The 17,232-nt window shown below is 35.4% G+C and overlaps 2 protein-coding genes across 3 annotated transcripts in view; one reads left to right on the top strand and one right to left on the bottom strand.

The window, feature by feature from the left end:
• Positions 1-3,817, bottom strand: part of LOC144978084 (oxysterol-binding protein-related protein 8-like) — a 125,680-nt gene extending 121,863 nt beyond the window's left edge. Inside the window, exon 1 of one of the 2 annotated variants that reach the window (XM_078923640.1) lies at positions 3,702-3,817. The gene's annotated coding sequence lies outside the window, so the exon portion shown is untranslated. Of the gene's footprint in view, positions 1-3,404 lie in introns of both variants that reach the window. The other variant, XM_078923639.1, reaches the window with a different exon arrangement.
• LOC144978085 (vacuolar protein sorting-associated protein 18 homolog) overlaps positions 3,754-17,232 on the top strand; it is a 36,766-nt gene continuing 23,287 nt past the window's right edge. Inside the window, exons 1-10 of the mRNA XM_078923642.1 lie at positions 3,754-4,257; positions 6,053-6,126; positions 7,173-7,282; positions 8,546-8,694; positions 9,304-9,388; positions 9,913-9,992; positions 11,623-11,738; positions 12,879-12,967; positions 14,441-14,545; positions 15,492-15,573. Coding sequence (XP_078779768.1) covers positions 4,171-4,257; positions 6,053-6,126; positions 7,173-7,282; positions 8,546-8,694; positions 9,304-9,388; positions 9,913-9,992; positions 11,623-11,738; positions 12,879-12,967; positions 14,441-14,545; positions 15,492-15,573 — 977 coding nt within the window. The 5' untranslated portion in view covers positions 3,754-4,170. The remainder of the gene's footprint in view (positions 4,258-6,052; positions 6,127-7,172; positions 7,283-8,545; positions 8,695-9,303; positions 9,389-9,912; positions 9,993-11,622; positions 11,739-12,878; positions 12,968-14,440; positions 14,546-15,491; positions 15,574-17,232) is intronic.

Here is a 17,232-nt window from a genome sequence, read left to right as displayed (position 1 = left end):
AAAACACTAAAAATTCCAAATTTTAGCACTGAAGTCCAACAGATGTGTCCCATAAAACATTTTTAAAACATTAGACTCAAATAAATTCAAATTGTCGTTTTAACAGACCCTAAAAAATGATGAAAAAAAATACAGGGAAAAATGAGAGAGTTGACAATTCTGCATAAAAAGTTCACGAATCCAGAATTCATCATTCTATCCCTTAATAATGAAGAGACTCTTGTTGCAGTACAAATAGAGTACTTTCCAAGGTTTGACTCTACACCTTGCCCATTAATCATTCATATATGGGTGGATAGAAATATATTATATCGCATAATCAAAGTGAGTCAAGTGCTAGATATATTCAATGATCTATGAATGATCTATTCACTATATGGAGTTATCAAGCCCCTATGCAACTTGCTGCCTCAAAACAGTACTATGCCAAGGTGATTTTGATGCTAAAAATTGAAATTTAAAAAGTTGCTGTTATTGGCTTTTTTCTTTTATTAAAAGAGATTTGGTTTTGTTTTTATGTTTCATCTTCAATCATTAAGAATTATTAAAGTTTCTTAAGGATAAAAGGGGGTCCCGATAACTCAGTTAGTAGATCAGTCACTTCACACCCAAAGGGACCAAGATCGATCCCGGGTGCAGTCGACATTTTTTCTGACCCCCCTGTCCACCCAGCAGTGAATGGGTAGCTGAGTCTGATAGATTTGGCGGAAAGTACTTTGCGATAGACTAGCGTCTTATCCAAAGGATAGCAAGCAATTGCTATTGTCCATTTCACGCTATAGAAACCGGGATAAACTGCAGCTCCATGGGCCCAATGGTTCTGAAGGACTCCTTTTTTTTATTTTAAAGGATGAAAAAAAAATGACATATATTTCCCAGTCATTCTAAGTCCAAATCTTTTTTTGGCAACTTATTCACCCTGGCATAATAATAATAATACACATTCTGAGGTGGTGAATCGCATATAAGAGACTGGGAGTGAGAAAGATAGATAGATAGAGTTCGTGAGAGAGAGAGAGAGAGAGAGAGAGAGAGAGAGAGAGAGAGAGAGAGAGAGAGAGAGAGAGAGAGAGAGAGAGAGAGAGAGAGAGAGAGAGAGAGAGAGAGAGAGAGAGAGAGAGAGAGAGAGAGAGAGAGAGAGAGAGAGAGAGAGAGAGAGAGAGAGAGAGAGAGAGAGAGAGAGAGAGAGAGAGAGAGAGAGAGAGAGAGAGAGAGAGAGGAGAGAGAGAGAGAGAGAAGAGAGAGAGAGAGAGAGAGAGAGAGAGAGAGAGAGAGAGAGAGAGAGAGAGAGAGAGAGAGAGAGAGGAGAGAGAGAGAGAGAGAGAGAGAGAGAGAAGAGAGAGAGAGAGAGAGAGAGAGAGAGAGAGAGAGAGAGAGAGAGAGAGAGAGAGAGAGAGAGAGAGAGAGAGAGAGAGAGAGAGAGAGAGGAGAGAGAGAGAGGAGAGAGAGAGAGAGAGAGAGAGAGAGAGAGAGAGAGAGAAGAGAGAGAGAGAGAGAGAGAGAGAGAGAGAGAGAGAGAGAGAGAGAGAGAGAGAGAGAGAGAAATTTGAATGGATTGAAGTTATTGTTATGCGCCTAGAGCTTTAGTGTAGGTATTGAGCAGTGGGCGCAATATAAATAAATTTCATTATTATTATCATAACCATAGGCACTATATCCATGAGTTAACACAAACCAGTAGGTATACTATCTATGGAGCTATCAAACCCTAAAAGTACCTAAGGACCTTTAAAAAATAAACATTGATGCTATGCTATGTCCTGGATATATGTCAATGGCAAATTGGCTCAGCGGTATGGTCTATTTGTTTCATATCCAAGTTTTGCAGAGTTCAAATACCCACTATGCATTGTGTGGCCTTGAGCAAGTTACCTCGCCCTAGCTCAGTATGCAGCGCTGCACTGGGACAGACACATGGGTTATTACAGTCTTCCCCTGGAATAGACCCTAAAGACAAATTTCCCCTATGGGATGAATAAAGGGAATATTATTATTTTTTAATTTTTATTTTAAATTGTCGAAATTTTATTTTAGTTTTATTTTAAACTATAGATGCCATATATACATGGAGCTATAGAGCCCTTTAAAGTATAGATGATGTATCCATAGAGCTATAAAGTCTGAAGGAGCTACTGGAAAATGGAGAAGATTATCCATAATTTATTTTGATTATATATCAATTACCACAAAAAACTTAATTTGGGAGAAATTCCATATGCAGGCACCACTTTAATGGCTATTAGTAAAGATATGTCGTTGTTCCTCTTGAATTCATTTTATTTATCCAAAGAACGAAACAAATTATTTGAATTCCATCAAGCCACTACAATTACTAAAATGACAAGTTTTCATTATTTTCGTGGTTTAAAAAATTTCAGTCGAGCAAAAGTTGTGTGGACATCTTGGTTAGTTATTAATTGTGCCTGGGAGTCTCGGGCTTTCCAGCCCTAACAAAATAAAGACCCTAAATATATATCTGATTAATATTAATCCTACCAGTCAAGATTCATTCTTTGGATATAAATAAAACTTTAATTTTAACTCCAGGTGGGCAACTCACTATTGAAGTGGCGCCAGCATATGGAATTTCTTCCACTTAATTCTGAGCCCATTGTTCTGCTTTATAAAGTCATGTTATTGCTAAACTTTCACAGAACAAGTTTAAATAAATATCCACTAAATGATTTTCAATATCACATCAACTCTCTCTCTCTCTCTCTCTCTCTCTCTCTCTCTCTCTCTCTCTCTCTCTCTCTCTCTCTCTCTCTCTTTCGCTGCCTTAGACAATTAGATAGTAGACAAAATATCACAATATGAAAGTGTGTTTCATCTTTTCCTTGATAATTGCTCATTGTGAAATAGAAAAATACTGTTTGTCAAGTTAAATTCAGACACCTCCTTTCACTATGTGGCATGCCCAGTTTTGAGAGACGTGAATTAAATACGTTCTCGAATGCACAAGAGAAGATAAAAGGCTGTAAAAGCCTACATAAATCTGGACTTATATCATTTCATATCATAATTATTTCTTTTCCATTCGTCCTCAAGCTGAAAATAAAAAATTATATTTAAAACTAAAACCTCAACAATGACTCAATGTCTTTTTAATTATGGGCCTCTCGCAGAACTGCTAGCTATCTAATATTAATATATGAGCACCACACAAAAAAGGAGAAAATGATAATGGCATGGATATGATTTTGGTGGTGAAAGGGATGATCATGGAGTGTGGCAATTGTGGTTAGGCCCTACTCATATTTCATATTCAGTATTCAGTCTCAGATTCAGTCAGTCACAGTCACAGTCACCACAGCCACCAATACAGTAATTTTATTATTTTTTTAATTATGTCAATAAATACGCTCTCAGCGGATCGCCCAAAACAGATGTCTGTTCAAACTCACCAAATCTTCTTTAAAACTGATACCATAAAATTAAAACACTTTGAATGCCAGCCACAACACAGTCCTGCAGCACAGCAGACAACTTATCATGCATGAATCCTGAGATGAGGTAAAACTATTCGGCTGTTTTGCCCCGTCTTGTATACACAATTCTCTGATTATATGTAATGAACAATATATCCATAAACAGATAAGTCAAGAAATAATGTATCCAGTGATAGCACGAAAAGCGATTCTGAATGTCATCTGCTTGTCCCTAAAATAACAAGATGTGAACTTCACAACATAAACACAAACCTTGTCTGCTCGCTCCTGCTGGATGATGGATCGTTGATGTGAACCCGGAAGTAGAAGGTGAGGGGACGAGATGCGAAAGGGGTGGAACGATGAATGAGGACGTGCACTCCTTTATTTTTAGATAATTCGCCTTGTTGACCATTAACAGCTGCATTCAATTGTAAGAGACATCAAAGAGACGAGAAACAATGGTCAAATCAATTACCGAATAGATTAATATACAGCTTCCTTTCATATCACACCCACATTTTGTATTGTTGACTGGAGATAGGGATGCAAAAAGTGTTTGTTTTGATTTGATACACTCCTAACCGGTCATGTGACCTCCAAAATGGATGTCGACAATCTATGAATCTATGTGATAAAACTGAAATGGGAGTACCTTCGCCATGATAAGATTATGAACATATTCCATTTTGCATTCTACTTGTGTCATAAGAAACTATACGCGAATCGATAGACAGACACCATGGCTTCCATCCTTGATCAATATGAGATGGACTCCAACAGAGCTGCTTCAGTGAGGAGACCAATCCAGGGCTCCTCAGATCCTGCTGTAAGTTTCTTTACCTTTTCGTTGAAATTGAACTATGCTTTCTGACGTTCCCACATCCTAACTCCCAAACCTCCATCTTGAGCAAAAGTGTCATTATAGCTAATCGTTTAAGAGTTGGTTTTTTTTATCAAAGCTGGAATGGATTGCTGTCTGAATAGATTGTTATAACTCATTGTTATTGTAGGCAAAGACAATCTTGCAGTGGTGTGTGTGTGTGTGTGTGGGGGGGGGGGGGGGGGTTATAATGAAAAAAAGTGTGGCAAGTCATCAGCTAAACTAAAGCTCTGCCCATTTAGATTAAGTACGTCTTTAACAGCATAAGAATCAACATTTTTATGTTTTTATTTTCCATGTATGAAGAAAAGTGCCTTCAGCCTTCAGGTGGGGGCTAGTTGGTTGAGACTAACCCACTTCACCAAATACCCCCAGCCCAAGGGAAAAAGATACTGCGATTTTGTGGTATGACACTTGCCATCAGATTGGAAGGTCAATTTGGGTTCGAGTCCTGCTCTGAGCAGCGCATAGTTGAGTTCTTGGAAAAGGCACTTTACTCACATTCTCTCACCATAATCAGGTATTAAATGAGTACTTGGCCATTACAGCGTTGTCTTTGTCAGATAAAAATTGTCTATCGCCTAACAGGTATCATGTTTCGTCCTACATGTTAAGTGTTGTTGGCTAGACAATCCTTGTTAAGCGCTTTGAGCACGTTCATCAAATATTGTTCTATATAGAAGCTTAGGTTTGTTTTGTTTTATTTGTTTTGTTGTTTTTTTAATCCCTTTAATCCCTTTAATCCCTTTAATCCCTTTAATCCCTTTAATCCCTTTAATCCCTTTAATCCCTTTAATCCCTCCTAATACAGGACAATTTTAGAATCTGACACAGAACACTTATTTTGTATTGTGTCTTCCTGTCGACATTTTAAAAAATGATATTTGTTGCGTAAAATACTGGAATAAGAGGCATTGTTACAAACATGACATGACTTGCACACCTGGATGACAATTCAATTATCAATTAATCTGACAGATGCGAGATGATGTCCATGGTGGTCAAAGATTTGATCGGGTTTTATTGCCTCATTTAGCTACCTCTACTTACTTAGAGATACTTAGAGATGATTTCCAGCACAGGTTCTCAATGATCCTCTTTGCTGGACTCGGGTGTCATCTTTGTTTCTTCCGGTTGCAGATTACCATTAATTAGAATGTGATGCTAGCCTTGTAATCATAGAAGATTTCTTGGTTTTTCCAATAGCTATCCAGTCTGTTCTTGAATGAGTTAAGTGAATCAGCACTGACAACTTTCTCTGGTAGACTGTTCCACACTTGAACCACTCTGACACCGAAACTATGCTTGCACACATCTAGTCTGGCCCTTTATGTAGAAAGTTTATTAGAAGTGCCCCTTGTTCCTGTCCTGGGTCTCTTTTAAAATAATCTTTACGATTGTCTGATAACCAAACCAGCAAAAAAAAAAAAAAAAAAAGATAAGATTATTGTAAACATTGAGATGCATATATATATAATATATGAACCCTAATTTGATTTAGATGGTCCTCATTGAAAAACAATTCATTAAAGATTATGTTGTGTTGTTCAGAATTTGGTGATAAAAGCATGTTATTAACAAATAAGCAGAATTTTAGAGAGGCATTATTTATAGTAAAAATTTCGTTACATGAGAGTAGTGGATTATTACATGAAGTAGGCTACGAGGCAGTGGCTACGGCACTACTATGACTAAGACTAAATTGACGATAACAGATTAAATTTGTTTTGATTTATTTCAGATAAGCAGTGGATTTATAGATGCAAGATTTGAGGATGAAGTTCCCATCTTCAATAAGAAAAAGATCAGTTTCAAGTAAGCACAGATTTTTTATAGTTCAGTAATCAAAAATTGCCACAAGGGTATAGATGGTATGCGCTTGGCTAAGAAGTTCACAACATTGCCATTCGGAAGTATAACGGACCAACACACAAAACTATGTGTAACCTTGAACTTTTATAGTCTGGTTAATACAGTTTAGTGAGTATTAGTCATAAACGCGGATGGCAAAAAACAATAACAAAGACCGGAGTGACGTCAACTTCATTCTATCTCTATATAAATTTTCCAATAATCAAATTATTGAAATTTTCATGATCTGTATTTAACCAAACTATATTATGAGTTGTGCCTGGAAACAAAAGCAGAAACCAATTTTCAATATTACCATGGCGATGAGATTAATTTATCATTAAGTTGGCTTTTTTTTTCTTATTTCAACTTGATTAAACTCTTTTCTTTTTTTCATTGTGAAAAATAGCAAGATTATATAGGGGGGGGGGGGAGAAATTGATATGCTAACTAAATAACAAAAAATTCCTTATTTTATGAAATCAAAACCTTGCTTGGCCTTCAGTGGACTCGATTGTTTCTGGCTTGTAAATTGAGGTTTGGCAAAATTGTCATTCATTGCAACAATCTGACGAGAGACTGATGTCACAAAAAGAAATCATCAGGCATTGGATATACTTGTGTCTCTTTAATCGGGAAATTTCTTTAAACCAATAAGGTGAGTTGGGAGGGGGGGGGGGGGGGGAGGAGGATTATTTGCTATTTATTTGTACTCTGTTTTCTAGATATCTTTGATTCTAGACCTGAACTCCTAATTCGAAATTAAGTATTGAGTTTTTGCTTCCACTGTTCACGGCATCTTTTGAGTGTTGTAACAAAACGATTGGTCCCAAGAGATATCATGTGTTTTATCAAGGAGTATTTAATATCAAAACGAACAGAATGAGCAAGCCAAAGAAAAGGAACACTTGACTCACTAGCAAGGAGACCAGTTTTAATTTTTGATCAAATTCCTGACTCCTTGGTCTCAATGACACTAACATTCTCATATTTATGCCTTTGTCTTTCAGACCAACAGATCCTATCACCCACATGGTGGTCAGCAACAATTTCCTGGTGCTTGCGATGACCAACAATGTTCTCTTTCGTCTGGATTTGGACAACACAGAGAGACCAGATGGTGTGTACAAGTCATGAAAAATTACATTGATGAAAATGGGGTTCGATCCCCAAAACTGACATTGAAAACATCTGCAGGAGCATTTGCATTTGAAATTTTAGTGGCATTATAAGTTCAATTATTTTATTCAAGTCACCTTATATTTCTCTCAGATAGTTGTCATCATTTTTAGGAAATTATTGTAATAAGATTTGGGTAGCGGGGTGAGGGGGGGTCAATAGCTCAGTTGATAGAGAACTTGATTCACCTGCAATCAATCCATGGGGTGAGGTCAAGATTTTTTTCTGTCCTATACTTGAAAAAAAAAAAACAGTAAACAATTGGTCAATATTCATTTATTTTTCACTTTCATATCAATTATACGGATGCGAAAGCTGGACTACAAATGCAGAAACACAAAAAAGAACATTGAAGCTTTTGAAAATGTGGTGCTTGAGAAGGATGCAGAGAATATCGTATACTGCACACACAAAACGAATGAAGAAGTGCTAAAACAAACATACCAACAAAGGAAACTAATGCCCTTAATAGTGGATCGACAACTATCCTTTTTCGGACACATAGTAAGGAAAGATAAGAATGAATACCTGGCAAGTTGTGGAAAAATACCTGGTAAACGCGCCCGGGGGAGACAAAGAAAAACACTCATAGACCAACTGAAGGGCTTCACCAGCCTAACAATCCAAGAGCTGTTTGAAAAGGCAAGAGACAGGGAGGAATGGAGAGAGATAATTCATGCAGTATCCGAAGCCTGGACCAGGCATGGAACCTAGAAGAAGAAGAAGATCAATTAGAAATACTTAGTTTTAGCAAAAACAATTGAAAACCCTGTAGGATGTACGTGTCCGAGACATCTGCAAGCGTAACTTAGCCTATCAGACTTATATGCCTACCTCCTTATCAATATGTTAACAACAAGAGATGAAGTGAGTAGAAAAGTGCCAGAAGACAATAGAGAATAAAAAAAATTTTCGGCGGTGATGGGGTTTGAACCTGCGACCTTATTGGTACGACAACTCCGCCTGGCTGGTGAGAGCGTGACTCTACCGTATGAGCTATCCACGAATCCAAAAAAAATAGTATCAAACTCGGGTCATTCATTATTAGTGCCTTCTCTCACCGACTACTCACCCATTTTTCTGTATCAATATGTTAACATTGCATTTTTTTTCTTTTATTACCAATATATGTATCAATTGCTTGATTTTGTATGTATGTACACTTGTCTGTAACTGTGAAAAACAATATATAATTATTTCTCAGAAATCGAGTTACCAAGGGGAATCGAGGACAGAGTTCACAAGATCTTCCTGGATCCCACGGGTCGTCATCTGATCATCTCCATGGCCAGTCAAGACAATTACTACCTGCCAAGAAACCTTAAGAAACCAAAACCCATCGCCAAGCTGAAGGTGAAAACCTTTTATTATTGCATTTTAAATTATTGTAAATCAATCAATAATTGTTGAGTAAAATATTTCTTAGAAAATAATATACAGGAATTGTTTTGTGTTAATATTTTTTTTTTAGGTTCTGATGAAGTTTTTTTCGCATAGATTTCAATGCTCATTGGTTGAGAACTGTAATAACAAGACTCACATACACACACACGCACGCACACATGCACGCACACACACACACACACAGAGAAAACAAAACCATTGTTTGAACAATACATCAGTTTTAATTGTATTGCCACTATGACATTGATGTCAAGTTAAATGATCTTCGAGAAAGATTTTAAGGATTTACAATTGTGACTCAGAAAAATTCATCTTTCACAATTTCAAGTCTATTAACGCATGTAATGTAAAATGCTTTTTATCCAAAAACACCGTGATTGGGGCCAGAGTTGTTAGTGATCGTGATCACCCATCTGGTCTTGACAATGCTCATGATGGCTTGACTTTGTCACGAGATGAGACTCCATACCACTCTGGCTCTGATGACTCATATTGATTTTGCCTTTCACATTCTTTCAAAAACATTTAATTTACATTATGTTTTGTTTGTTTTAACAGGGTCACATGATACAGGCTGTAGGATGGAACTGGCAAAATGCCAGTGATGATACGACCAATGCTGTTCTTCTTGGAACTGATAAAGGTAATCGAAAGAAAAGATAACAATAAATAACATTAGAATAATAATAATATCTTCACAATATCATTCTTTTTTTTTTTAAACCCTCCCAGTGTAGCTATGTGGTTTTGTGGTATGACACTTCGCTTTGGATCGGAAGGTCCTGGGTTTGAGCCTCACTCGGCGCATATTGAGTCCTTGGAAAATGCTCTTTACTCATATTACTATACTCAGGTGTAAAATGGGTACCTGGTCATTAAAAGCATTGTCTCTCTCAGAAAAAGAATTGTAGCATCGCCTAGCAGGCGTCATGTCTCATTCTACTTGTTATGTGTTACTGTTGATCAGGGACCCTTTGTAAAGCGCTTTGAGCACGTTTAGTGGATATTTCACTATATAAAAGCTCAAATTTTTGTGGGGGTTTTTTATTAATCTATGATGATGATGATAGAAAAAGTTATCATCATAAAGTCTTTTTCATTTTTTTTTCTCCCAAGTTCAAGGTCAATGGAATCCAATTATAATTTGAATTTGACTATTTCCACCAGGTCTGATATTTGAAACAGAATTACGAGTATTTGAAGATAGAAGTTTCTTTCAAGGCAGCGTGGAGCAATATGCCAAGCAGGTAAGATTTTAGTCTGTCAGTATCAACCCTCTCCTTACCACCCATAGGAAAATCGTCACATTCGTTACGATGCAACCAACAATTATCACATTCTGATTTCTCTTGTACGTCACAAAATGTAAAGAAATGCTTTGATTTTAGCTATAAATGCTAAACACTGTGTTGTAGACATCATTTTGCTGAACAACATTCTGTATAGAATGCACTTGTTACTTTTTTGTTTGAGTAAGAAAAGTCTATTTTTGTGTTGGGTGGGTGTGAAGTTTTGGGGGAAATTCTAAAAATAGCTGGTAAGGAGAGAGTTAAGGACTGTGGTGACCGTCTTATGGTGACCTAAGGAAAAAACGACCTGTTGTACAAAATTGGGCAGATGGAGCAAAGTCTTGGTGGGGTTCCTGACCTCCAATAGAGGGCAGAGAGGTACTTGCACTTGCTGTGTCTTCTATTCCCCTACATTTGTTTTCCAATTGCTTTCTGTCTTTGTCTTGGAATGAGATTACTTGGTTTTGTCCCGGCCCTGGCTGGATACCTTAGCTGGGAGGGAAATATTCAAATGTATAGTTAGAGTTTTGGGAGATGGTCTTTTTTGTCTTGTAAATTATCTCTCTGTTATGCACTGTATTGTTTTGTTGACATTTATATTTGATGTGTAAAAATTTGAGTGTATTCCTCCTAATGGGGACCTGTGCTTGTGTCTGGATGAGACTTTTAGGTGATCTCAAACTAAGTACTTTGATAGTGTGCTCTTGGAATCTACATCTGTTCCCTATTTGAAGTAATTCCCCTTTTGTCTTCCCTTTTCTTGGGTTTACTTTAATTGTAATTCTAGAACTTTTTACTATCCCATTTTCTTCCTTTTTACTGGCGCTGATATGACCTAAATGTGTTGCAAGCGCCGTAAAACCATTAAAAACAAGCAAACAAGCTAAGGAGCAAAATAAAATTTTCACATTTATGTAGTTAATTTCCACATAATCAACAAGCTCAAAGCTTTCACAAAGCTTCAGATATTCTCCTAGCTGGCATATGGAACCAAATTTATGTATTATATTGTACTAGCCATAATTATTTTACAAGCACTCTTACAATATCCATCACTGCCTATTGCCAGGTACTCATTCATATACACGGCAAGTAAGGTTAATATGTGGAAAGTGCCTTATCCAAGGACGTAATGCTGATAAATAAAGGGGGTAATTTTCACTCATTAACTATTAAGTTGTCTTTTAGAGGCATTAGATCCATGAAGCTGGTGTTTATCCCAGTTTATATAACATGAAACTGACAATGGCAATTACTTGCTACCCGTTTGATAGGATGCTAGTTTTTTATAAAGTACTTTCCACCAGCTGTAACAGACCCAGTTACCCAATCACGCTGGATGTACAAGGGGGTCTGAAATAATCTCAACTTTACCCAGGATCAATATCACTCCCTTTGCACGTGATGCGAGTGCTCTACCATCTGAATTGTCAAGACCCCCCCATTAACTGTAAACAAATCGGATATTTCCATGAATGGTTTATAAAAATTACATTTGCTGCCTCAATCAAGATTGGGTTCCTGTGTCATCTTTTACTCTATGTCTCCATCGTTGTAACATATTTTATTTGTCGTGATGTCATCCCAGCTGTTTACGCTCCAAGGCAAGGACCAATCAGAACCCGTGACAGGCCTTGAGTTTGATAGGATGCCCAGCGTGGAATCCAATATGATGCGATACTACATCCTTGCCACAACGCCAGGGTGAGATTTGGATCATTTTATTCTGCGTGTGATTTTTTATTTGTTTGTCTTGTTTTGTTTTTTTAGGGGGTTTTTTTTATTCTTTACAATGAAAATATGGTTTATTCACAAGTGATTTTGGTCCACCAGTAAAAATCAAGTAAAAGATGGACGATAGTCAAGCTTGAAAATTTATACTGAAGATAAAACATGAAGAATATGAAGGTTTCAGAGTGATAGTTAAAAACAATATTGAAAATGTTAAAAATGCCTTAAAAATCTAGTTTTGGCGTTTTAAAAGCAACATTATATACGACAAAAATAACCACAGCCAACAAGAAGTGCCAAATTACTCTGTGCCATCTGTCTAGATATTAAATGATTTATTGTTTTAAGCAGAGTTTGGTATTTTGTTCTTTTTCGAAACTGTCATATTCATTTTGTGTTCATTACTTTTTACAGTTCACAGCTTCTAGCAGCTTTGTGTCACTTTTGACTCATTTTGAATTTAGTAGGAATCAGTTTAAACGTAAGGAAGAATTATGTACCTTTATGAGAGAAAATCTTTTACGATTTTAAACTAAGAAAAATATGATATTCTTACAGCTATTGACAAGTTTTTTTGTTTTTTTTTTTAACCTCAGTCATGGGAGACACCCAATGTTTGTCGTCACTTTGCCAATTTAGATTTATCTCCGTCTTTTAAATACGACAATAAACAGGTATAGGGATATTGACCTTAAAAAACAAAAAGAAAAAAAAACAGTAAATTAAAATAAAAAAAAATAATAAAAAAAAGGACATTAAAAAAAAAAAATTTTTTTAAGAATGAATAATTAGATAATAAATAAATAAATAAATAAATAGATAAATAATTAAATAAAAAAATTTTTAAAAATAAAAAAGCTATTGACTTGTTATTATTTATCAACCAAGCAAAGTAATTTTTTATTGATTTTTGAAATGTCATTAGACACAAATAAAAATATTCATTTCGAATATTTGTTGGGTTTTTTAAAATTTTGATTTGACCAATTTTACTTAAATCTAACCCATGGTCCGTCCTTAAAGACGGTATCGGTAGTTGAATACGTCAATAACTCGGATGCCACTTCCCCACATGTCCTGTCTGTTCATTCCCAATCAACCTTTGACCCACAGTCGGCTGTACCAGTTCATAGGGCGTGTGTCCCAGTCATCGGAGCCACCCATGTTTGCCTCCCTTTTTCAGCAGTACGAGGCGGGCAATGGTAAGAATTCTTCATACTGTTGTCAGTACATTTAACATCTATTTCCTGTTTTGACACTTTACACTTTAGTAAAAAAAAGTATTTCATAATGCAAGTGTTGCTTTTTGAAGCTCAAAAAAAAAAATGACAATAATCAAGAGGCTTGAACCAAGGACCTTCCAATCCGAAAGCGAGTGTCATACCACATAGAAAAGAAAAGACCAATTAGGACCTTCCAATCCGAAAGCGAGTGTCATACCACAAGACCACATAGAAAAGAAAAGGTCGGTATATATGGTGTGGGCCAGAAAAAAAGTATACACAAAAGGACTAGAAAATTTTTATTTTTTTTAAATCTCCCTGAGTGGGGGTTGAACCTCTGATCTCTTGATTCCCATTCTGATGCGTTACCACAGAGGTTACTCTTCCAATAACTGGTTGATTGACAATGAATATAAAAAGTCTGAGTCATATTTGATGTCTTTTAGATACATTTGATTCAGGTTGGAAAAGGTACTTGGTTAAAATCAGTGGTAGGTATTGTAGTTGTACTAGTACAACGTGCGGATATGTGGTCTTGTGGTATGACTCTCGCTTTCGGATCAGAAGGTCCTGGGTTCGAGCCTCACTCGGTGCATAGTTGAGTCCTTGGAAAAGGCTCTTTACTCACATTCTCTCACCGTACTCAGGTGTAAAATGAGCACCCAGCCGTTAACAGCACTGTCTCTGTCCGAAAAAATTATAATATCACCTTACAGGCATCATGTCTTGTCCTAAATGTTAAATGTTGCTCTTGGACAGGGACCCCTTGTAAAGCACTTTGAGCACGTTTAGTGGATATTGCGCTATATAAAATCTCATTTAGATTAGAGTACAAAAAGGAGTCTAACAGGTGATTTGTATTTATTAAATTGAAATGGTGAGCATGAATAAATACAAATACAAACTTTCATCAAGCTTCCATCTAATAATAATAATAAAGTGTTCTTATACAGTGCTAAACGCCAAAGCCTCAAAGCGCTTTACAATATACTTATCAAACCATAAACACACTCGTACCGAGCCAAACAGACACACACACCAGTTGCACACACTAACTATGCAAGTTTTACAACATGAAATTGACATTCAACAAAATGGAATCAAAAAATAAAACGTATAATTTTAATTTACTCAACAATAAGAAAATGCCTAGGATAAAAATTTCTGGAAAAGATGTCTTCAGATTTTTCTTAAAACTTTCTACACTGCCCTCAAAACACCCAATAAAATCACGTACAAACATTCGGAATTAATATCGATAGAGAAAGACAAAGACTTTGTTTCGTTCCTAATGTTACGTGTTGCTGTTGGTCTAGGACCTCTTGTAAAGCAGTTTGAGCACATTGAGTGGATATTGCCCTATATAAAGGCTCAAGTTTTTTTTTTTTTTGGGGGGGGGGGTGGGGGTTCTGATTTTTAATTTATTATATGTCCATTCTCGACTCCAACCAGAACATCCCCAATTTCTGGAGCTACCAGGCGATGTTGGATACAGTGAACTCCATCTGTATTTCCCCAAATTTAGACAGCCTGCTCTCAAATTTGCCTGGATGGCGGGTAAATAGTTATCACACTTTTTACACTCTCTCTCTCTCTCTCTCTCTCTCTCTCTCTCTCTCTCTCTCTCTCTCTCTCTCTCTCTCTCTCTCTCTCTCTCTCCCTTCTATTTTGCTCTCTTCTCTTCTCTTCTTCTCTCTCTCTCTCTCTCTCTCTCTCTCTCTCTCTCTCTCTCTCTCTCTCTCTCTCTCTCTCTCTCTCTCTCTCTCTCTCCCTCTCTCACTCCCTCCCTCCCTAATAACAATATTATGATAATAATATAATAATAATAATTATTATTATTATTATTATTATTATTATTATGATTATTATTATTATTATTATTATTATTATTATTATTATTACTATATTATTATTATAGCAATAATGATGATGATAATAATAATAATGATAATAATAATAATAATGATAATAATAATGATGATGATAATAATAATAATAATAATAATGATAATAATAATAATAATAATAAATAATAATAATAATAATAATAATAATAATAATAATAATAATAATAATAATAATAATAATAATGATAATAATAATAATAATAATGATAATAATAATAATAATAATAATAAATAATGATAATAATAATAATAATAATAATAATAATAATAATAATAATAAATAATAATAATAATAATAATAATAATAATAATAATATAATAATAATAATAATAATAATATGATGATGATGATGATGATGATGATGATGATGATGATGATGATGATGATGATGATGATGATGATGATGATGATGATGATGATGATGATAATAATAATAATGATAATAATAATAATAATAATAATGATAATAATAATGATACATATCATTTGCATAGTGCACAACTACGACTAGGGCATGCTCTATTGTCCTCAACCTCATCCTAGTGCAGGTCATGGTGTATATTGTGTATGTGTGTTGTTTTGTTTTCCTCCAAAGGTCCTGGTGTGTATTTTGGTGACATCAACGTGGAAGGATCGGCTGGTCCAAGCTCCATCTTGTCCAACTCAAAACTATTTCAGTATCCTTTTGAAATAAAAAGACACTTGTAAGAGGTTATATTTTATTTATATTTATATATAGTTAAATGCTGCTATATTCTCTGTGCGGCTATGTGGTCTTGTGGTATGACACTCACTTTCGGATCGGAAGGTCCCGGGTTCGAGCCTCGCTCAGCGCATAGTTGAGTCCTTGGAAAAGGCTCTTTACTCACATTCTCTCACCATACTCAGGTGTAAAATGAGCACCCAGCCGTTGACAGCACGGCCTTTACCCAAAAGGTACAGAGTTCGATCACCCACTGCGTTGCTGTGTGGTCTTGAGCAAGTCACCTCGCCCTAGCTCAATTTGCAGCGCTGCACTGCAGCTGACGCCTGGGTTATTCCAGCCTTCCCTTGGAATAGACCCTAGAGACAAATTCCCCCTATGGGATGAATAAAGGGAATTTTTGGGTTTTTTGTGTTTGTTAAGTGTGTTCCATTGTAGAACTTTTACTTTTAATGCTTTTGGTTTACATTATTATTATTTCTGATGTTTTTTGAAATTCGAAATTGCTGAATTTGCTTTTTTTATAATTTAAAAATTGCTGTGAACGGACGTACATAATTCTCTATACACTACGACAAAAGCCACCTAGGCCTTAGATAAATGCCTTTATTTCACTTTATTTTTGAGACTAAAGCTTGTCTTTAGTTTATAAATGGCTTTATTTCACTTTCTTTTTGAGACCAATGCTTGTCTTTTTAGTTTATAAATGGCTTTATTTCACTTTCTTTTCGAGACCAAAGCTTGTCTTTAGTTTATAAATGGCTTTATTTCACTTTCTTTTCGAGACCAAAGCTTGTCTTTTTAGTTTATAAATGGCTTTATTTCACTTTCTTTTTGAGACCAAAGCTTGTCTTTTTAGTTTATAAATGGCTTTATTTCACTTTCTTTTTGAGACCAATGCTTGTCTTTTTAGTTTATAAATGGCTTTATTTCACTTTCTTTTTGAGACCAATGCTTGTCTTTTTAGTTTATAAATGGCTTTATTTCACTTTCTTTTCGAGACCAAAGCTTGTCTTTTTAGTTTATAAATGGCTTTATTTCACTTTCTTTTTGAGACCAATGCTTGTCTTTTTAGTTTATAAATGGCTTTATTTCACTTTCTTTTTGAGACCAAAGCTTGTCTTTTTAGTTTATAAATGGCTTTATTTCACTTTCTTTTTGAGACCAATGCTTGTCTTTTTAGTTTATAAATGGCTTTATTTCACTTTCTTTTTGAGACCAAAGCTTGTCTTTTTAGTTTATAAATGGCTTTATTTCACTTTCTTTTTGAGACCAATGCTTGTCTTTTTAGTTTATAAATGGCTTTATTTCACTTTCTTTTTGAGACCAATGCTTGTCTTTTTAGTTTATAAATGGCTTTATTTCACTTTCTTTTCGAGACCAAAGCTTGTCTTTTTAGTTTATAAATGGCTTTATTTCACTTTCTTTTTGAGACCAATGCTTGTCTTTTTAGTTTATAAATGGCTTTATTTCACTTTCTTTTTGAGACCAAAGCTTGTCTTTTTAGTTTATAAATGGCTTTATTTCACTTTCTTTTTGAGACCAATGCTTGTCTTTTTAGTTTATAAATGGCTTTATTTCACTTTCTTTTTGAGACCAATGCTTGTCTTTGGTTTATAAATGGCTTTATTTC

The sequence above is a fragment of the Berghia stephanieae genome, chromosome 8, assembly GCF_034508935.2.
Source record: "Berghia stephanieae isolate SIO BIC M18660-M18661 chromosome 8, UCSD_Bste_1.3, whole genome shotgun sequence".
NCBI classification, from domain to species: Eukaryota; Metazoa; Mollusca; class Gastropoda; order Nudibranchia; family Aeolidiidae; genus Berghia; species Berghia stephanieae.
This window is presented reverse-complemented; position numbering and strand designations above follow the sequence as displayed.